Source organism: Hyperolius riggenbachi, chromosome 9, assembly GCF_040937935.1.
Source record: "Hyperolius riggenbachi isolate aHypRig1 chromosome 9, aHypRig1.pri, whole genome shotgun sequence".
NCBI lineage: Eukaryota > Metazoa > Chordata > Amphibia > Anura > Hyperoliidae > Hyperolius > Hyperolius riggenbachi.
This window is the reverse complement of record NC_090654.1, coordinates 98321331-98344177: the sequence shown is the minus strand read 5'-3', so window position 1 is coordinate 98344177 and position 22847 is coordinate 98321331. Positions and strand designations below refer to the sequence as shown.

Sequence of the window (22847 nt, the reverse complement as noted above, 5' to 3'; positions counted from 1 at the left end):
CAGTCGTGCGTAGTTGCTGGTGGGGGTAGCTGGGTGCTGACTGGGGTGCCTAAGTGCAGGTAGGGGTGGATGGGTCCTGGCGGGGAGCCTGGGTGCAGGTTGGGGTGTCTAATTGCAGGCGGGGATGGTTGAGTGCTGGCAGGGGTTCCTGGGTGCTGGCAGGGGTTCCTGGGTGCAGGTGGGAGTGCCTGGGTGCTGGCTGGGGTGTCTGTGTTCTAGCTGGGGTGCCTGGGTGAAGATGGTGGTGCCTGGGTGCCAGGTGGTGTCCATGTGCTTGCGGGGGCGCCTGGGTTCTGGCTGGGGGGCTTAGGTGCAGGTTGGGGTGCCTGGGTGTAGAAAGTGGGTGTCTGGGTACTGGCTGGGGTGCCGGTGGGGGTGTCTTAGTGCTGTCAGGGGTGCCTGGATGCTTACTGGGGTGCCAAGGTGCAGGTGGGGATGTCCGGCTGCTGGCTGTGGTGTCTGGGTGCAGGTGGGTTGTCTAGTTGCTGGCTAGGGTGCCTGGGTTGCAGGTGGGGGTGTCTGGATGCTGGCTGGGGTGCCTGGGTGTAGAAAGTGGGTGTCCTGGTGCTGGTGGGGGTGTCTGGGTGCTAGCTGGGGTGATTGGTGCGCCTGAAGGGGAAAAGTTTAATAAAAAAATTAAAAAAAAACTACTTTCCTGATAGAAGTCTCCCATCTACTTCCTCAGCATTGCTCTCTTCCCAGCAGCAAACTGGTGGTGGAGCCTAGTGTGTGTGTGGGACTGGGTGGGAACATGGGTGGAGCCGTGCAAGTGGGCGGGGTTTAAGCTCCACTGCTCCCTGGCCGGAACTATGTATACATTATCGGGCCGGCCAGGGAGGTATTCATGCTCAGGCAGCAGACAGGTTACCCCTACGCTGGGACATTCAGTACCCCCAGACAAAACCTCCAAATCGGGACTGTCCTGCAGAAAACGGGACTGTTGGGGGGGGTCTGGTTCCCTGTCATTATGACCAGAAATGTAAAGTGTGTACGGGTGTCCCCTGATGGCCTCCCTTGTAGCGAGCATTCACCCCACAGAATCACTGTCCCTTTATTTCTTTTGTTTCTGCATGTGATGGCACTCGTACCCTACCAAAGAAAAGTACACACTGTACAGCAATCATTCCAAGCCTGTCACCCAAAATGATCTACAGTAAATGGTTTAGAAACCACTTTCATGGTAATTATCCTGGTTTTAGCATCATAAACACTTCCTATAGCTATATATTGCTGTATATTGGTATGTAGCCCTGCCCTCCCACTGAGGCTTATCCTTGGCTGTTTACTTTGCAGAATTCTCCTTCCCCCTGAGCAGTCTGGGAGACCAGCTATGTACTGGTCCAGACTGAGACCAGACTTGTACTGGCTTTAGAACTTTCAGTAAATGAACATTCTACATAGATCACTCAAAGAGACACTGGCCTCAACTCACTAAGCTTTATCAAACACTTTATCAAACGTTTGATAATTTACCTCATGGGTAAAATCTAATTTTGAATTCACTAAGGTGTTATAGATTTATTGAACATTTTATCAATAAAACATTCAATAAATATATACCACCTTAGTGAATTAAAAATTAGATTTTACCCATGAAGTAAATTATCAAACGTTTGGTAAAGTGTTTGATAAAGCCTAGTGAATTGAGGCCACTGAAGCGAAAAAAAAAAATTATGATATGAATTGGTTGTATTGTACGGATAATTACTAGAACATTAGAAGCAAAGAAAATATTCTCATATTTTTATTTTCAGTTATATAGTTTTTTTTTATAACATTGCAACATTCTCTAATATTTGCAGTGTACACACTACCCAGCATTCTAAATGTTTTTACGGAGCAGTCTTGTGAACGATTGACCTGTCCTCTGGAGAGAAAAAAGAAAATACTGTGAGATAATAAGCTTCAGAAAACAGAGCTCTCTGTGACTTTGAAAGTCGTGGAGCTCAATGGCTCTTTTGCATAGATAACAACTGGAGTTTCTTAACTCTTCCTGTAATGGAAACAGTATTAGACTAATAAAATAAACCAATAACCGTGCGCTCCTCACCCAAACCTCCCAACAACCTTCTCCTAAAACAGTTTCTGGGTCGCTAGCTGCATATAAGTGTGTGTTAACACTTGAAAGACAATAAATATAATAAACAGAGTGCTCAACAGATCTCATCTACTGCTAAATTACACCTTGAAAAAATACACCTAGTATGGTCAGCCTACTGCTGTACCTAAAACATACAGATAGGTTCAATAGTTCATTTCCTCCATAAGCCTATTATGATCATCCTCCCACTGCACCCGAAGCAATTATAAAAGTTCAGCAGTTCATTATTTTCCTTTTGTAGCCAGCTTAAACAATTGGTGTCCAGATCTCCTACTGCAGTAAACCTATACGCTCACCAGCTTGTTCAGCCAATCCTCTCAGATCAGCAGTCAGCGTTTTTGGCCTTGCCAGTTTTTCTCTGGAACTTCCACCGGACTCCTCAAGGTTTCATGCATGTATAAATACAGAATACAAAACAGCAATTGTGTGATACCGTTTGGGCAAATGACAGTGTATTGCCACCAGTGCACCCCTCATCCAAAACTGACACCCAGCGTGCCTCCACCACAGATACACAGGGTGCTCACCAGATATCAGGGCCAACCCTCAACAGACCGGCAAGATAGCGTGTTGATGTCACTTTAACTCCACTATTCCGTATATGATCTCCTAAGGCTCAAACAAAGGACGACCATAGCATAATTCCATTAATTCCGCCGGAGCCTGAGGAGCTGACAAGACGCTGGAGGATCCTGTCTGTGATTTTAAATGCTCAATTTTAACTGGAGTTTTGTAAGTGCACTACTTGTTTTTACTATCATTAAATTAATGGAATTATGCTATGGTCGTCCTTTGTTTGAGCCTTAGGAGATCATATACGGAATAGTGGAGTTAAAGTGACATCAACACGCTATCTTGCCGGTCTGTTGAGGGTTGGCCCTGATATCTGGTGAGCACCCTGTGTATCTGTGGTGGAGGCACGCTGGGTGTCAGTTTTGGATGAGGGGTGCACTGGTGGCAATACACTGTCATTTGCCCAAACGGTGTCACACAATTGCTGTTTTGTATTCTGTATTTATACATGCATGAAACCTTGAGGAGTCCGGTGGAAGTTCCAGAGAAAAACTGGCAAGGCCAAAAACGCTGACTGCTGATCTGAGAGGATTGGCTGAACAAGCTGGTGAGCGTATAGGTTTACTGCAGTAGGAGATCTGGACACCAATTGTTTAAGCTGGCTACAAAGGGAAAATAATGAACTGCTGAACTTTTATAATTGCTTCGGGTGCAGTGGGAGGATGATCATAATAGGCTTATGGAGGAAATGAACTATTGAACCTATCTGTATGTTTTAGGTACAGCAGTAGGCTGACCATACTAGGTGTATTTTTTCAAGGTGTAATTTAGCAGTAGATGAGATCTGTTGAGTATTAGACTTATGTCTCTGCTCCTAATGTTTTATTTCTTAACTGTACTACACATACCAATCATTATATCATATATTTTTTTTCTTGTGCTCAGACCAGGTGTTACCTGACATATATATTGGCTGCCTCATGACTATTTACTAATTAAAATGGCATAGCATTTGCAAATTGCATCTGCTTGCCAGAATATACAGGATGTAAAACTACCTCACTTCTGTATCCTGCAGGAGCTAGCCCCGAAGCAGGTGGTTTTGGCGCCCGGCGCCGAAACCAGGTGCCCAATAGCAATGATATGCTATGTGAGGAGCATAAGAGTGGATCGCTGGACCCTGAATTAGACCTCCCTCCGAGTTGCGACGACTCAGAGGGGGAATAGTATCTAATGCTGCCGGGTAGTTTAGCAACAGCAGGGAGAGCCGTCATTCGGCTCTCTCGGTGCCCAACAAACGCGGTGTAATATAGATGCACTAGCCCACCCAAAATACTCTGCATCAACAGGGGTGTCGCATGTAGGCCTCCTTGTTCCCCCTAGAAATGGCAAGCAGTACTGACACCCTCTGAGTACTGTCATGACCAGGAGCACTATGGCTGCCCCCCCCCCAGGAGAGCCAAGAAACGTAGACAGCCCACCCCTAGGCCTGGCCAGAGCCCAGGGGGGGCATCCACATTACACCCCCACCCCCCCACCCCCCCCAATGATAGATTCCTTACCTTTGCTAATTGTACCCAGCTGCACGATTGTACAAAAAGCATGCCCTGGGAGTGAACACACCAGTAAGTAGGGTGGGGGGGAGGGTGCAGGCAGCCCCTGTAAGAGCTGCCACTGCCAGGGATACCATGCACACCTCCCTCCCCTCACACCACACCTCCAGTTTGGGTACGTACTTCAGGAGAGGGAAATATCTGGATCCTCCTGAGGCTTCCCCGTCACCCTCTTTGCTGTTCCCGTGCTGACATCCCCGAAAGCCTGTCAAGAATGCCTTGTCGATGGAGCTCGCTTGCAATGTGCAGGTGCAGACATCTCATGCGCACTAGCACAGAGCTGAGATCTGCTTGGTGGCTCTGTGCTGCTTGACAGCCGCAAGCAGTCTGCACCTGCGCAGTGCGGACGACCTCCGTGCATCCAGAGGTTTTCCTCTCCTGAGGTAAGTAGCTAAATTTTTGAGTTAACGAGTTGACCAGAAGTTGGTCAATAAATGGTATCATCTTGATTCAAAACTTCCTGCTTTAACTGATGACTAGGAATAGTCAATGAGATGCAAATAATTTCTACTTGCATTCAAATGTCATGTAAATTGGACCAATCATAATAACTTCCTGTCAACGGTTATTGATCCATATTCAAGCTCCATACAATTTACATGAAATTTGAATGCAAGTAGAAATTATTTGCATCTCATTGACCATCTCTGCTGTGGTGCAACACTTTTCTGTGGCAACAATAATGCTCCAAGAGTTAAAGACTACCCAGCAAGCTCATGATGAAACAGAACTCCTAGTAGTGTGTAAGGGGCTACAAGCTGGACCAATCCAAAACAGTTTGCATGCATGTTGGATTATTGTGGCGCTGTACAATTAACAGGCTGACACGTCGTTGCATTCCAGTGGTTCTGGAGGTGTGGTTAGCTTACAGGAACAACAAAGGATAATTTGCATATTCAGCAGTGATGCATTGTGGGAGACATCATATGCTCATTCCAACGCAAATACCTTCTGTTTTAAGAAGGCAAACTTTTCTTTTTACTGCACCAATAGGCACACTTGCTATTGTAACTTGAACTTCCTTTCACTACATCTTAAGATTTAACAGGGGGTAGTCTCCAGTGGTCACCCTTAAACGCCAGGTGCAATTCCTGAATATGGCCCTTCAATGATGTGCTCCGCTGATTACAGTGGACATGTTCATGGAATAAAGTATGCAGACAGTTTGGTGCTCTCCATCTGCACATTGGAAGCTGGGGTGGGCCACATAAAATGGCAAAAAGCACTGTACTTTGACGCCTGTGTCTTTGACATGCGGCTTTTAGTAAGTACCATCTAGAGCCCTTGTCAGGGGCATCTGCAAAACGTTGTCCAGGGAAGAGAGGAAGACATTTTTCTTCTTTGGTGAACCACAAAATTTAAGAGGCACTGGTATAAACAATGTATAACTGACTTCCTTTATATTTAAAATAAGGTTAGCTTTTTAAAATTCAATAAATACCAATACCTGTTTGGTTGCTTGTCTTTTTTTGCCTGCCTTAGTGGTAGTGGATTGAGATTTCTCATTTTCTTTTGCTGGGTTCTGAAAACAAACAATATTGAAAACATACCTCCCAACTTTTTGAGATGAGAAAGAGGGACACTTAAGCCACGCCCCTGCCACACCCCTAATCACGCATACCATAACATTTCATAAGAAAAATATGTTTCTTTATAATTCAGACCACACTGGTCCTTTCTATCCTGGTTCATTTCCTTCATATTAAAATTAGTAATATATCAATTTAAAAGATGGGAATAAAGTTTAGAGTCAGTCAAACACAGTTTTAGTAGAGAAATATATATATTTACATAGAGAGAGGGACAAAGTCCTGAAACAAGGACAAATGAGGAGGAAAGAGGGACAGAGGGACAGGGCTCCCAAAGAGGGACTGTACCTCCAAAAGAGGGACAGTTGGAAGCTATGTTGAAAATACTAAAGAGGTAAATGCAGAGAATATTGGACACCTGATTTGGTAAGGAACTCCTAGATTGTGTGCTATATGGCGACAAACATAACAGACTACAGGAAGGGTTGCTGGATGTTTACTGATTTAGCTGGTGTATGATTTCATCCATGTATACACATCTACAGCAAAAATGTGTTGACATAAGCTCAGGCTATCCCGACACTCACACTGGGCTGCTAATGCCTTTCTTGATGCTATCCAATATTACTGTATATCTCAAGATGGAACATGAAATCATTCCAGAACATCATAAGCACTTGTATGCAGATTTCTAGCAAATATTTCAATATCCTCTAATAATTAAGGATTTAGTGCTTCTCAGCTATGAGATGTGGTTTCAATCAAGGATAGCCAACTCCTTTGTACACTAGACTGCCTGCCTGAAAATTGCTACAGATATGTGTTAGTGTTAAAGATATTTTGTAATGTAATATTCTAGAAAAATAAATCAATTTGCAGCTAGTTAGGAATTTCTAATACTGACTGAGTGTGAGATTGCACTCAGCTGAAATCTGTTCTCTCCCTGTAATGCACAGATTGCCTAGAAAATCCAATGAGTAATCGGACTGGTAATCCAATGACTCAGAGACGGATTTACCATAAGGCACTGTAGGCACATGCCTACAGGTGTCTGATGATGGAAAGGCGGCACACTTCCCTCCCCGAGTGCCTCCCGCCTTCCCTATGCAGAGTACTGAGCAGCGCATAAAATGAAAGGGTTACTCACCCAGCACTCTGTATTCCACTGACAAGATCTCCCATCAGTCGGGAGCACCACTAGTTATATAATACTGAGGGTACCTCTGGCTACTAAATACTAAGGGGCACCTGTAGCTACCTATGACAGCAGAGGCGTAGCTGGGCTTTTCAGCGCACAGGGACGACAGTTTTTGCGCCCCCCTCTGGACAAATTGGGCATGGCCATGCATCAGAATGTGGGTGTGGTCATGGGTAGAGCCAAATGTACAAATGCTGTTTGGATAGCCAGATGTGCCCCCCTTCCCCCTTGTTCTGCTGCTGTGTTAACGCTTCTGCACTCCACTGCAGAGGGAGGGAGAGAAGCAGGGGCACTTCGGGCAGTCAGAGAGCTGCCTCTCACTCACTTGGGGTGCGGTGGCAGTGCTCTGCGCCCCCTTACAGTGCTGCATCCGGGGACATGTGTTCCCCTTGCCCACCCATAGCTACGCCTCTGTATGAAGGACTAGTGAAGTAAGGGAGAAGTGACAGCTGGGGCAGCCAGCACACTTGCGGTGCAGTTCGGAGGGGGTTTGTAGGTTCATGGAGAGTGAAGTCTAGGGTGCCAGGACATCTGCACCTATAGGCTCCTGTGCTGTAAATCCAGACCTGCTTTGACTGGTAGCAAATTTAGCTACTCTGCTGTCACAGTCTCTGTAGCTGTGCTTTGCATACACAATTTATCTGGGTGCATGAAAGCAAACTGAAATAAAGGTTCCCATTAATCCCTGCAATGTATAGAGCTTAACCAAAGGAATTTCTTTTTTCTTAGCAATAGTGAATTTTCACTTTAAAACAGAGCTTAAGTCTGGAAAAACTTATGCTTGAAGTGGTATGAAACTCAAATTTCACCTCTAGCCTAAAATGAGATGTCGGCAGCTAGCTTTGTGAACTGGACTATAGTATACCTATTAACCCTTTCAGGCACTTTAATCTTTTAATGACTTTATTCTTAGAACTTTTTTTTTTCTAACAATAAAGTTGGCATAGAGGAGGCTAATCTATTGTAGCAGAGGGGAAATGTTGAATATAGTTCTGCTTTAACCTATTTTGGTTCCTGGACGTAGAAACTATGTCCAGGAACCATGCGCGCTGCCGCGCGCTCCCGCGGCCGATCGCGCGCATGCACGCGCACTCCCGGCCACGGATTCGGTAGCCACGGAATCAATGTAACGGGCTATGGAGCCCCATCACTGATTCCTCTCCCCCACTGAAAAAGCGACAGCTTCTCTCGGAAGCTGTGCTTTTTCTGGCTGTTCCCTCCCCGATGCGTCACTCTAAGCGTGTGTTACGCTTAGAGTGACGTCATGTAAACAAACTCATGGCCGCCATCTTGTGGCCAAAAAGTAATTCTACAACTGAATGTAAAAAAAAATTTAAATTAACACACATTTACATTATAAATGTATTGTTTACCTCCCACCCTCCCAAAACTACCCAAATAAAATGTTTACTATTGAAAAAAAACAAAAACATTACAATAAAAAAAAAAACCTGTAAATATTTACCTAAGGGTCTAAACTTTTTAAATATCAATGTAAAGATGAAATATTTCTATATTTTTTTTATTTTAAACTTGTTAATAGTGATAGATGCAAAATGGAAAAAATGCACCTTTATTTCCAAATAAAATATTGTCACCATACATTGTGATAGGGACATAATTTTAACGGTGTAATAACCGGGACATATGGGCAAATACAATACGTGAGTTTTAATTATGGAGGCATGTATTATTTTAAAACTATAATGGCTGAAATCTGAGAAATAATGAATTTTTCCATTTTTTTCTTATTCTTCCTGTTAAAATGCATTTACAGTAAAGTGGCTCTTAGCAAAATGTACCCCCCAAAGAAAGCCTAATTGGTGGCGGAAAAAACAAGATATAGATCAGTTCATTGTGATAAGTAGTGATAAAGTTATAGGCTAATGAATGGGAGGTGAACATTTCTCACGTGAAAACGACGGAACCTGAATGGGTTAAAGTGGACCTAAAGCCGGGGGGAAAAAAATGAGATTAACTCACCTGGGGCTTCCCTCAGCCCCCTGCAGTCGATCGGTGCCCTCGCAGCCCCGCTCTGATGCTCCAGGACCCGCCGGCGAACATTTCCGGTTTGGCCGTCACCGGCCGACAGGCATGGGAACGCGAGTGATTGTTCGCATTCCCAGCCTGTATATCACCCCCTATGCTGCTATTGCGGCCGAACAATCACTCGCGTTCCCATGCCTGTCGGCCGGTGACGGCCAAACCGGGAGTGCTCGCCGGCGGGCCCTGGAGCGTCAGAGCGGGGCTGCGAGGGCACCGATCGGCTGCAGGGGGCTGAGGGAAGCCCCAGGTGAGTTAATTTCATTTTTTTCCCCCGGCTTTAGGTTCACTTTAACCCATCAGCATCCATATATAGCAAAGCTATATGTGGCTGCAGGTTCAAATTTTTTTTGCCGCTGGGGAAGTGTGCCTTCCCCAGCCTGGCAGGGTATGCAGAGTGGCGCAGGGAGTGTTCATATTAATCTGATCGGGGCGGCTGGATGGCATCTCCTCTCCTCCACCAGCGGCACTGCAATGCTGACATCCTCCTCGAAGTTCCTATCACATGATATGACATGTGGTGTCAGCTGAGCAGTGCCGCCCAGTGGTGGCACCGGGCAGTGCTGCAACACAGATGCCATCCCCTGGGTTACGATCACATGTCATATCATGTGATCGGAACTCTGAAGAGAATGCCAGGAGTGCAGAGTAGCTGAAAGATGAAGAGGAGAAAACAATCCAGCCGCCCAGAACAGGTAACTATAAAGACTCTCGCTGCACCGCTCTGCATAGCTGCATTAGGCAGCTAAATGGTATATGTCATTTAAAGACAACCTGGCATGCATTATCTGTCTCAAGATGATGTGTGCAGGGCTGCTGATAGGTTAAGGGGTCAAGTAAAAGAACAATATCGTTGGTCTCCCCTCCAATCATCTAGATTCCTTGTGCTTGATGGCTATTATTCCTGCAGGAAATTTCTAGCTCCCCGTCTTCCTAGAAAGGAACATATTGCTTGTCTAGGAGCTGTGCTGTGTGTTTGTACTGCTGTCATCCAAAGCAATCTTTAAGAATTGTTAAACTGTGTAAAGAGTCTGTATTTAGCTTAAGAACATACTGAATATGTTATCAGTGGCGTATCTAAAGGGGTGCAGCTATGGCTAGTGCCATGGGTGCCACAGCACTCATTGGGCACCATACCTGCACCCCCCTTTTCCATGTGTTGCGCCGCTAAAAAGTATTTATTTAGCCACCACTCAAAAATAGTCACCCCCTCCTCTCCGTGCTGCATGTATTGAGCCTCTCCCCCTCCTTCTCCACCTCTCCCTCTTCCCCGTGCTGCCGTCGCTAAAGCACGCAAAGAGACCTGGAATCAACTGCGACCAGGAGACAGGACAGGAGATCGCCACATAGTAGTCGCACTGTGAACTTCAAATGCAGGAAGTGACATCATCGGTCATTCCTGCAATTGAAGTTCACTGCACGACTACTATGTGCCGGTCTCCTGTCCTGTTTCCTGGTTGCCGCTGATTCCAGGTCTGTTTGCGTGCTTTAGCGACGGCAGCATGGGTAGGAAGGAGGGGGAGTGGTGGAGAAGGAGGGGGAGAGGCTCAATACATGCAGCACGGAGAGAAGGGGGGTGGCTAAATAAATACATTTTAGCGGCACCGCTGATTTTAAGTATTGTTTAACGGTGGGCAACACGGGGAATGGGGAAACTGTACTGTACATACATTTTAGCATGGGACAGAAGAAGGGGTGGGACTGTTTTGAGAGCAGCACAGGGAGAAGGACAGGGGGCTACCGGTATGGAGGGGGGAAGAAAATGGGCTTATTATTTTGTGTGGTGGGGGTAAGTTTTAGCAATTTTAGTGTTTGCCACAGGCACTGGTTTACCCAGATACGCCGTATGTTATGTTATTAAAGAAAATGTGATAATACAGTTTAGGTGCTATTTCATTTCTTCACCACTCCATCAAGTATGCAGATATAGTTGACATTTGAATTTGATTACTTACTAAAACCTCTTTCCCTTTGATGATCCGTCCACTTCTAGTTCTACGTACATTAGTAATAGATTTAAAGTCTGCAAGCTATAACAAGGAAACAATGGCTTCATTCAGTGAACAGAAGAGCCGTGAATAACCAAATAAATACAAACATTTATTATTTAAAGCATCACATTAATTTACATATTGAAGCCCTGCATCCCGCCTGCCCCCCTCCCTCCCCAGCTGCCGCTTGATTACCTTCTTGAGCCGGTGATCCCCTCCTCCACCACAGTCCCCGGTCCCCCTTGCTAGACCTCAGATCAGTGGAGGCCTGGCCGCAGGCAGTAAAGAGACACGAGAACGGTTCCCCTAGCAGCGCATATACAGGAAATACTTATTTCCAGTATACACACACATATATATATATATATATATATATATATATATAAAATCTACCCCTTTCCCAACCTAAAGCTGCTGTCTTCCTTGTTAGTGATTGATTTGGGTGCTCACCTATTGTATATTTGGGTACAGTGAATAAATTGGGTTCTGGTTTTGGGCTATTCGTAAGCAAACAATTGCTGTCACAAACTTCCATTGGCTCTATTTTTCACTACCAAAACGACAGCTCCAATTATCTCACCTTCCTTGATATGCCTACTTCCTATGTCTGTAGAACACTGCCACTACCTCAAGGGTTGCACAGACCTGGAGGTGCACTAGAAGTTGTCCTCTATAGACAAGTCTCCACCAATGGCATGTTACCTTCACTCCAGGGCTGGTGTTTGACAAGCAGGCCCCCAGCCCTTTACATGAGAGTGCATCAATAGAGGTGAAGTCAGAGAGTGATGACCAGGTTTCAGTAAAGCCAGGATGTTTAGAAACACTTGGGAGTGAAGGTTAGTTTGATGCAGAGAGATCAAGCATCCCACAGACTATATAAGAAATTGGGTGAATATTTGTAATTGAAATGACTACCGTGCTTTATTGTGCCTCCGAATTAACTCCTCTTACTGACTTCTAGCTATCTGTCAGCTCACTCAAGTTATTGACATTGGGATGCTATGAGGCTACACCTTAAAGGATACCCAAGGTGACATGTGACATGATGAGGTAGACATGTGTATGTACAGTAACACAAAGACAAATTGAGCACAAACGTAATAAAGAACAATTCCATGTTCATGGACCAAACCAACACTAGAACAATATATAGAAGTCCATACTGAACCAATACATAGAAAATACATTCAGCTCCATGTAGAATACATAATGACTTTATTTAAGGAATGCACATAAAAACAATTAAAAGGGACAGAACCCAACACTATGCCAATTGCAGCCACAATGATAAATATAACAATAATGATGATGTAATAAATATGGCCACAGAGCTCCAGGATGAGATGGACATGAAATAAATGCATACAAATCAAAGTGCACTAATCTGAGCAGTACATGTACATACAAGCAATAATCAAATAATCATAGAAGTGCACTGTGCAGTGTCAGCTGCAGCGAGTCCACTTACCCTGGAGTTGCTGGTGTATGCTGAGCAAGGCTGGGTTCAGAAACTGTCTGACGCGTATCGGACTTCCGTCCTTAGTCGGAGACAGTAAACACCGCGCACATCGTTCCTTAAAAAACCCCTCAAAAATGCCGAAGCGATCAGGAGGCGTGGCCACGCCCCCCGCCGGAATGGGAAGCGCGTCATGGACACACATCCCCCTTCCGGCGCACCGCCGAATCCAAGCCTCGCTTGCAGCATACACCCGCATAGGAGAAGGGCTGGAGCAAAAATTAGTATTCAATAATAAAAATCAAAAAATATATAATCCAATATAAGAAGATAGCATAAATATGAACACTGGCAATATACATGCCAAAATTGTATCAAAATATGACAATATACAAACATACTCGTGAAATATATATGATAAAGGGCACTGCGTGTTGTATCACGCAGTGCCCTTTGTCATATATATTTCACGAGTATGTTTGTATATTGTACATAAACTTATGTCTTTGCGGGCCAGACAGTGATGTATACCCAGGTGACAACCTGAAGTCCAATTGGACAGCAGTGTCACCTGATGTGGAATTTGATTGGAAACCAGCAAAATTACTGCTTTCTGGCTTCCACGTGGAAGGCTGTGCCAGCACTGCTATTCTATATGTGGACCAACAATATTTAAAGATGTAGCTGACCGCATCTATAAGTAATACATTTTGTGTTTGTGTGTGCGTGTGTGTGTGTGGGGGGGTAAAAAGCCTCAGGGGGCCGCATTCGGCCCGCGGGCCTTAGTTTGAGGACCACTGAACTAAAGGTTTCAGTTTTCCCCTCAGTATTACATGCATGCATTTCTCTGCTCAAAGAAACTACTGTACTATGGTGTGCAATCCCGTACTAGGGCAACCATGTTTGAAATGGGCTTCAACTTCACTGATGAAAAGGGTGGAAAGACCGCTGCAACCCACCAAGGACGGGGAGTGCTGGACCAAGGCAAGCCAAACCCAGTGATAGATAATCTTCAAGGAAGGAGGTCCGCACAATTCCACGTTTGAACACTTTATTAATGGACGTATCCAATACTCAGCATCACATGCACAATACTGATATGTTTTGGATCTACTGGTCCTTAATCATAGCATCCTTCACTGATGTAGTGGTGTACAAGTCTTAGAGGGACACTTAAGCCAGGAATAAAAAAAAATAAGTATTACTTTTCTGGGGCTTCTACCGGCACCCTCCAGCCGGCTCACGACCTCACGGCCCGGGTTGGGCTCTCCTGCCTGCAGTAAGATGGCCGCATGAGCTGGCCGCGGCAGGCAGGAGAGCCCGACCCGGCCCGTGCGGTCGTGAGCCGGCCCGGGGGGCTATTGAGAGGCGGGGACCCGGCGGAACGGCACGGAGGGCGCCGACGGCGTCCTCCGTGCCCTAAAATAGGATGCAGGTATTTAACTTTTTTTTAGCATTTGGCCTCGTAAGTCCTTTAAGTGTCCCTTGAAGTACCCACAATCCATTGCAAACAACTTACACTGTGTCAGATTCTATTTGTTTAGGTTACCACATCATTTTCAAATTGCCTTTACATTTCACTTATATTTAGTGCCTCTACCTTAACTGACTGGGAATGTACCGCAAATCACTATAAGATCATGTTTTGGACACCAGAGAATATTAGATATGGTGGTACCTGTGAAGGCTGATTATTAATGGAATCCGATTTCATATCCTCATCCTCTTGACAAACGAGAGAGAGATCTGAAAATGAAATAAGCAAAGTTAAGGGCTCTTTCACACTAAGACGTTGCGTTTCATGCGACGTTAAGGTCGCATAACGTGCCCCTAACGCAACGCATGTTAGTATTGAAGTTGGACGTTATATAGAGCCACGTTATGGGTCTCTTGATGCGTCCGTGATGTATACTTTATGACGCATACTATCGAACAAAAACGGCGCATGCAGCAAATTAAAAAGAAAAAAAAAAACATTACTGAGCATGTGCAAACATCCGAACGCAGCCAAATACGAGTATAACGCACATCACGCTGCACGTTATACTCCAACGCAACGTGGACACTGTGAACAGCCCATTGATTTTTCAGTGCTGTGAGTTGGGCTGCGTTACAGGCTGCTCTAACGTGCGCCTGTAACGTACCACTGTGAAAGCAGCCTAAATGTGGTAGGCATTATATCAAGGAAAATTGGCATGAACTGCATGGCAACTGTCTAACAATGTAGGTCACGTTTTTTAAACATGCAAACCACTCATCATACAGATATATACAGTAGTTTAAAATAGACAAGTTTAGCCTCATTATACAGCTTCAGTTGTTTGTTTCAGAGGAATGAAAAATGGACTCCCTTTTCTAGAAATCTGTGTCCGACACCAAACAAATTACTTCATGCCCCGATCTGATAGTCACATTAGTTCCCTACACCAAAACTCTATAAGTTATCCATTAGTAATGACAGCTTCTGTATATTATATCAGCAGTTCTAAGAAACTTGTGCTGTCCCACTTCGTTTTTTTGTTTTTTTACTAAAGGGAAAATCTAGAGCTCAATGACTTAGTGCACTGCAAAGGACTTTTTTATCATAATGTAACCATCTTGCTGGAAGATACAAGTTGCATTCAGTGCAGCCGCCTGAAGAGGAGATGTTGCATCAATCCCCCAATCCCGGTAGGGGGAAACGGAGACTCATTCTCTTCCTGATAGGACTCGTTTTACACTATGGTGAATTTCGGATTTCTATGCACTGTATGCATTATGGTTGTCTTCTTTTTACTAGTGCAATCCGCTCATGTTTATAGGTATCAGCGCGTGTTTTTTTCAGGTGGTGGTCACGTGGCCTGATTACTCTTTTGCTCTGCTTCTTGGTGATCATTAGGAGTCGGTACAAAAATCCACCTACTCTGACTCCATAGGTTAATATAATCTTGTTGTATTTAAAGGGACTCTGAAGTCTCTAAAAAAATCCATTTTTTATTACAAAATTCCCTTTAACATAATAGTCCTACCTAAACCGCCACATCCCCGCCGCTCTACACTAACTAAATCCCCCCAAACTCCCCGGGGGGCACTCCGGGCAGCACTTCCGTGTGAGGCAGGGCTATGAGCCGCAGCCCTGCTTCACACGTATCTGTCCGCGGCGTATCGCCGCCTCTCCCCCGCCCCTCTCAGTCTTCCTTCACTGAGAGGGGCGGGGGAGAGGCGGAGATCTGCGGCTGACAGACACGTGTGAGGCAGAGCTGCAGCTCATAGCCCTGCCTCATACGGAAGCTAATGCTGGCAGCAAAATCCACAACCAAGAAAGTCATGGATTTTGCAGGGGAGAGGGAGGGTTTATTAGGGGGGTTTTAGATAGCTTACAGCCGCGGTTGTGCATTACATTGCATTACATTGCATGTGTGTATGAGCCTTAAAGGGAAGGTCCAGGCAAAATAAAAAACAAAATCCACTTACCTTGGGCTTCCTGTCCTGTGCCCTCGCCGCAGCTCCGGTGGCTCCTGTTGTCCTGCATTGCAGAAGCCGCCTCGCCAGGTCGGCTTACTGGTCGGCTTCTTCTGCGCGCCTGCACAGTACAATGCTGATGATGTTGGCCGGATCACGTGATCCACGCGCAGGACCGCACAGGAAGCCGACCTGGTGAGGTTCGACTTCTGCAGCGCATGACAAAAGGGCCACCGGAGCTGCGGTGAGGGCACAGGACAGCTGCCAGAGGCTGGAGGAAGCTACAGGTAAGTGGATTTTGTTTTTTTTTCAGCAGCCTGGATGTATCCTTTAAGGGTCCCAGACCTAAACATAATAAAAAGCGGCAACAGATTTTCATGAATGGAAATGCGGAGTACATATACCGTAAGTGAGTTCATGAGCTAATGTCATGTTTCCTGAGTATTTGCAGCAACTATGCTGAGTACAGACAGAATTCTTCTAGCAGCTTAACAATGAGATTTCATGGGAATCTAGCCTGCATTTCTTACCTTCCACATGCAGAGATGAAACATCTTCCTGGACATCAGCTTGACCACCGCGATGTCGCTCATCCTTCATGAAGGCAAATAGAAAAGACAGCAGTTTATTCTCCCTGCTACAGATTTTATTTCTGTCTATTGATTTTGCTGGTTTTTTTTTGGTTTGTTGGGACGGAATGAGCTTCAGAAATGTAATTTCCAGACAGCACCAAGAATATAATAATTAGGTTTCTGCATTTAAATCACAGAACTGCAGCTTTCAATAAATGTGCAGCTCAGTTAAAATACAATGAGCAAATTCAGAATATTGTTACAAATGCGACTGTACAGAAAGCACAGAAAGTTATTAGATTAAATAAGCAGGAAAAAAAAAGAATTACATTTTTTAATCTTCTTTCATTGTAGGTTTACTATTTTATCGTTATGTTATTGCAATGTAAGAGCACTTGTAAAAAAAATTGTAGTACTTGCCATGAAGTTTTACTGTTATACACATGTTTTATTTTATTGAAATGAAAACTGAAGTGAGAAGTCTATGGAGGCTGCCATATTTATTACCTTTTAAGCAATAGCCAGCCAGTTGCCTGGCTGTCTTACTACTGATCCTCTGCCCCAATACTTGTAGCCATAGGCCCCGAACATGCATGCAGCAGATCAGATGTCTCTGACATTATTGTCAGATCAGACAAGATTAGCTGCATGCTTGTTTCTGGTGTAATTCATATACTACTGAAGCCAAATGGATCAGCAGGACTACCAGGAAACTGGTATAGTTTAAAAGTAAATACATACAAGAAAGAACTTTTATAGTGCAAATCCAGCAGTTACGTGGAAATCAAATGTATTACAGTATGTTTTATCTGCTTTTGACACCCCTGTTGCTGTAATTCTCTGCCAGAAATTCCTAACATCTGATGCAGTGTGTGAGCGTTCTGCATAGTGCGGCTGTACTTATTCACGGACGGGAGTGCGGCTGCTAACTTTCGAGGGGTCCTGCCGTCCAGTGGTGGTCTGGAGGAGGAGGTGGCAGTGTTTTTCTAATATACAGTGGATCCTTGCTTTGCGAACATAATTTGTTCCTGAAAACATGCTTGTAATCCAAAGCACTCTTAAATCAAAGTGAATTTCCTCCAAAGGATTAACAGAAACTCAGATGATTTGTTCCACAAGCCAAAAAAACTTTATAGAAAAATATTTCATACAAAGTACTGTTCTGTATAAAGGAGAATGTAAAAAAAAGATTTTTCCTATAATTACAGTAACAAAATCATTGCTATCTGTTGGCTTACCCCAACTTATTTTTTATGTGTGGGTTTAACAAGATACTTATCCAGTGATAGTTTATTTTGCATACTCTTGAGGATTTCATGGAAATGTGACATTGTACAGTCACTACACTCAGATTGAGTACAATTAAAGGATACCTTAGCCCTTAATAAATTCAGCAATTGACGTCATGTGTGTGTGTGTGGGCAGGTGCGCATAAGCTTACTGCACCTTCCGTGGCCTGACGTCTGTCTCTATTAGTCATAAATAAGGTCCTAGTACAATGCAGTGGTACTAGGGGGTGTCACAGTATGTCCGTGGGAGTATGCGCCCACTCCCGCGGGAAGCCGTCGCTGTGCGTGCCCTCTGGTGCCCAAGCAGACATACTGCACATGTACTCCCACGGACATACTGTGGCTGCGCTGACCCCTGCATTGTACCGAAACCTTTTTATGATGAACCGAGACACCGGGCCACGGGAGGTGTGGTAAGTCTATGCGCACCTCCCCACACACACATGCCATCAATTGCTGGATTTATTAAGGGCTAAGGTATCCTTTAACCACTTGCCGACCGCCTACTTCATATTGGTGGCGGCAAAGTGGCAGCCCCAGGACCACGTAACGCAGAATGGCGTCAGGTCCTGGGGCACTGTTTTGCAGGGGATCGCGCGCTGGGATGCGCGCGCATCCGCCGGCAATAGGCTCCGCCCACCCGCGACGTCAACCCGCCGGCCAATCGGAAGCGCCGGCGGGTTGTTAATCTGACGATCGCCGGATAGGAAGAGTATAATACGCTTTGTAATGTTTACAAAGTGTATTATACAGGCTGCCTCCTGCCCTGGTGGTCCCAGTGTCCGAGGGACCACCAGGGCAGGCTGCAGCCTCCCTAGTCTGCACCCAAACACACTGATCTGGCCCACCCTGCACCCTGATCGCCCACAGCACCCCTCAGACCCCCCCCTGCCCACCCCCCAGACCACTGTTTGCACACCATCACCCCCCTAATCACCCATCAATCACTCCCTGTCACTATCTGTCAACGCTATTTTTTTTTTAGTCCCTAAACTGCCCCCTGGGGACTCCTGATCACCCCCCCACCCCTCAGATTCTCCCCAGACCCCCCCCCCCCCCCCCCGTGTACTGTATGCATCTATCCCCCCTGATCACCTGTCAATCACCCGTCAATCACCCCCTGTCACTGCCACCCATCAATCAGCCCCTAACCTGCCCCTTGCGGGCAATCTGATCACCCACCCACACCATTAGATCGCCTGCAGACCCGACGTCAGATCACCTCCCAAGTGCACTGTTTACATCTGTTCTCTCCTCTAACACCCACTAATTACCCATCAATCACCCCCTATCACCACCTGTCACTGGTACCCATCAGATTAGATCCTAATCTGCCCCTTGCGGGCACCCAATCACCCGCCCACACGCTCAGATTTCCCTCAGACCCCCCCTTATCAATTCGCCAGTGCATTATTTACATCTGTTCTTTCCTGTAATAACCCACTGATCACCTGTCAATCACCTATCAATCACCGCCTGTCACTGCCACCCATCAATCACCCCCTGTCACTGCCACCCATCAATCAGCCCCTAACCTGCCCCTTGCGGGCAATCTGATCACCCACCCACACCATTAGATCGCCTGCAGACCCGACGTCAGATCACCTCCCAAGTGCACTGTTTACATCTGTTCTCTCCTCTAAACACCCACTAATTACCCATCAATCACCCCCTGTCACTGCTACCCATCAGATTAGACCCCTATCTGCCCCTAGGGCACCCAATCACCCGCCCAAACCCTCAGAACGCCCTCAGACCCCAGCCCTGATCACCTCGCCAGTGCATTGCTTGCATCTATTCCCCCCACTAATCACACCTTGAGACACCCATCAATCACCTCCTCTCACCACCTGTCTCCCCCTAACACACCTACCCATCAAATCAGGCCCTAATTTGCCCCGTGTGGGCTCCTGATCACTCGGCCAAACCCTCAGATCCCCCTCAGACCCCCTTCCGATCACCTCCCCAGTGCATTGATTGCATCTATTTTCCCCTCTAACCACCCCCTGAGACACCCATCAATCACCTCCTGTCACCCCCCTAGCACTCCTATCCATCAGATCAGGCCCAATACAACCTGTCATGTAAGAGGCCACCCTGCTTATGACCGGTTCCACAAAATTCGCCCCCTCATAGACCACCTGCCATCAAAATTTGCAGATGCTTATACCCCTGAACAGTCATTTTGAGACATTTGGTTTCCAGACTACTCACGGTTTTGAGCCCGTAAAATGCCAGGGCAGTATAGGAACTCCACAAGTGACCCCTTTTTAGAAAAAAGACACCCCAAGGTATTCTGTTAGGTGTATGAAGCGTTCATAGAAGATTTTATTTTTTGTCAAAAGTTAGTGGAAATTGATTTTTATTGTTTTTTCACAAAGTGTCATTTTTCACTAACGTGTGACAAAAAATAAGATCTTCTATGAACTCACCATACACCTAACGGAATACCTTGGGGTGTCTTCTTTCTAAAATGGGGTCACTTGTGGCGTTCCTATACTGCCCTGGCATTTTAGGGGCCCTAAACCGTGAGGAGTAGTCTAGAAAACACATGCCTCAAAATGACCTGTGAATAGGACATTGGGCCCCTTAGCGCAGTTAGGCTGCAAAAAAGTGTCACACATGTCGTATCGCCGTACTCAGGAGAAGTGGTATAATGTGTTTTGGGGTGTATTTTTACACATACCCATGCTGGGTGGGAGAAATCTCTCTGTAAATGGACAATTGTGTGTAAAAAAAATCTAATATATGTCATTTACAGAGATATTTCTCCCACACAGCATGGGTATATGTAAAAATACACCACAAAACACATTATACTACTTCTTCTAAGCACGGCAGTACCACATGTGTGGCACTTTTTTTGCAGCCTAACTGCGCTAAAGGGCCCAAAGTCCAATGAGTACCTTTAGGATTTCACAGGTCATTTTGCAACATTTGGATTCAAGACTACTCCTCACGGTTTAGGGCCCCTAAAATGCCAGGGCAGTATAGGAACCCCACAAGTGACCCCATTTTAGAAACAAGACACCCCAAGGTATTCTGTTAGGTGTATGACGAGTTCATAGAAGATTTTATTTTTTGTCACAAGTTAGTGGAAATTGATTTGTATTGGGGTTTTTTTTCACAAAGTGTCAATTTCCGCTAACTTGTGACAAAAGAAAAAATCTTCTATGAACTCACCATACTCCTAACAGAATACCTTGGGGTGTCTTCTTTCTAAAATGGGGTCACTTGTGGGGTTCCTATACTGCCCTGGCATTTTAGAGTCCCTAAACCGTGAGGAGTATCCAAATGCCTCAAAATGACCTGTGAATAGGACGTTAGGCCCATGAGCGCACCTAGGTTGCAAAAAAGTGCCACACATGTGGTATTGCCGTACTCAGGAGAAGTAGTATAATGTGTTTTGGGGTGTATTTTTACACATACCCATGCTGGGTGGGAGAAATATCTCTGTAAATGACAATTTTTTTATTTTTTTTACACACAATTGTCCCCCAACCCCAGTAGTATAATGTGTTTTGTGGTGTATTTTTACATATACCCATGCTGGGTGGGAGAAATATCTCTGTAAATGACATATATTAGATTTTTTTTACACACAATTGTCCATTTACAGAGAGATTTCTCCCACCCAGCATGGGTATGTGTAAAAATGCACCCCAAAACACATTATACTACTTCTCCTGAGTACGTCGATACCACATGTGTGGCACTTTTTTGCAGCCTAACTGCGCTAAGGGGCCCTAAGTCCAATGAGCACCTTTAGGCTTTACAGGGGTGCTTACAATTTAGCACCCCCAAAATGCTAGGACAGTAAACACACCCCACAAATGACCCCATTTTGAAAAGTAGACATTTCAAGTTATTCAGAGAGGAGCATAGTGAGTCCGTGGCAGATTTCATTTTTTTTGGTCGCAAGTTAGAAGAAATGGAAACTTTTTTTTTGTCACAAAGTGTCATTTTCCGCTAACTTGTGACAAAAAATAAAATCTTCTATGAACTCACCATGCCTCTCAGTGAATACTTTGAGATGTCTTCTTTCCAAAATGGGGTCATTTGGGGGGTATTTATACTATCCTGGAATTTTAGCACCTCATGAAACATGACAGGTGCTCAGAAAAGTCGGAGATGCTTCAAAATGGGAAAATTCACTTTTTGCACCATAGTTTGTAAACGCTATAACTTTTACCCAAACCAATAAATATACACTGAATGGTTTTTTTTTATCAAAGACATGTAGCAGAATAACTTTCGCGCTCAAATGTATAGGAAATTTTACTTTATTTGAAAAATGTCAGCACAGAAAGTAAAAAAAGTAATTTTTTTGACAAAATTCATGTCTTTTTTGATTAATATAATAAAAAGTAAAACTCGCAGCAGCAATCAAATAGCACCAAAATAAAGCTGTATTAGTGACAAGAAAAAGGAGGTAAAATTAATTTAGGTGGTAGGTTGTATGACCGAGCAATAAACCGTTAAAGCTGCAGTGGTCTAAATGGAAATAAAGGCTCTGGTCCTTAACCAGCCGGGAGGTATGGACGAGCTCAGCTCGTCCATCACCGCCGGAGGCTGCCGCTCAGGCCCTGCTGGGCCGATTTTCATCAAATAAAAAGCAGTACACGCAGCCGGCACTTTGCCAGCCGCGTGTGCTGCCTGATCGCCGCCGCAGCGCGGCGATCCGCCGCGTGCAGCGGCGAAAGAGGGTCCCCCCAGCCGCCTGAGCCCAGAGTAGCCGGAACAAAAAGTTCCGGCCAGCGCTAAGGGCTGGATCGGAGGCGGCTGACGTCAGGACGTCGGCTGACACCAGGAGCGTACTGCGCAGGCCCAGTATGGTCTGTGTCTGCGCCGTGCGCTCCAGGTAACATCAGGGGAAGCGAGGACACGGCAACGCAGGCGCAGTGGTTTTCAGACTTTTAAAGTCTGAAATTACAGAAGTGAACCGGAGGCGGGGCCGGAGCATCGGTGAGTGTCTGCGCGGGCACAGGATGTCTGTGGGGGACCATTAGAAGCCTCGGGTAAGTTAAACTCATTTTCCCCCGACCCCCCTACAGTATCCCTTAATGGTACAAGCTTCTAGGAAACTATGGTAGATATATGG

General features: G+C 45.4%; 1 protein-coding gene across 4 annotated transcripts in view; it reads right to left on the bottom strand.

Annotated features, from left to right (window-relative positions):
• The window catches only part of HORMAD1 (HORMA domain containing 1), a 99621-nt gene that overhangs the window by 4926 nt on the left and 71848 nt on the right, over nucleotides 1-22847 (bottom strand). For all 4 annotated transcript variants that reach the window (XM_068253248.1, XM_068253247.1, XM_068253250.1 and 1 more), the window contains 4 exons: nucleotides 16416-16479; nucleotides 14123-14190; nucleotides 10953-11027; nucleotides 5675-5749 (listed from right to left, as the gene is read on the bottom strand). In XM_068253248.1, the coding sequence (XP_068109349.1) occupies nucleotides 5675-5749; nucleotides 10953-11027; nucleotides 14123-14190; nucleotides 16416-16479 (282 nt within the window). The remainder of the gene's footprint in view (nucleotides 1-5674; nucleotides 5750-10952; nucleotides 11028-14122; nucleotides 14191-16415; nucleotides 16480-22847) is intronic.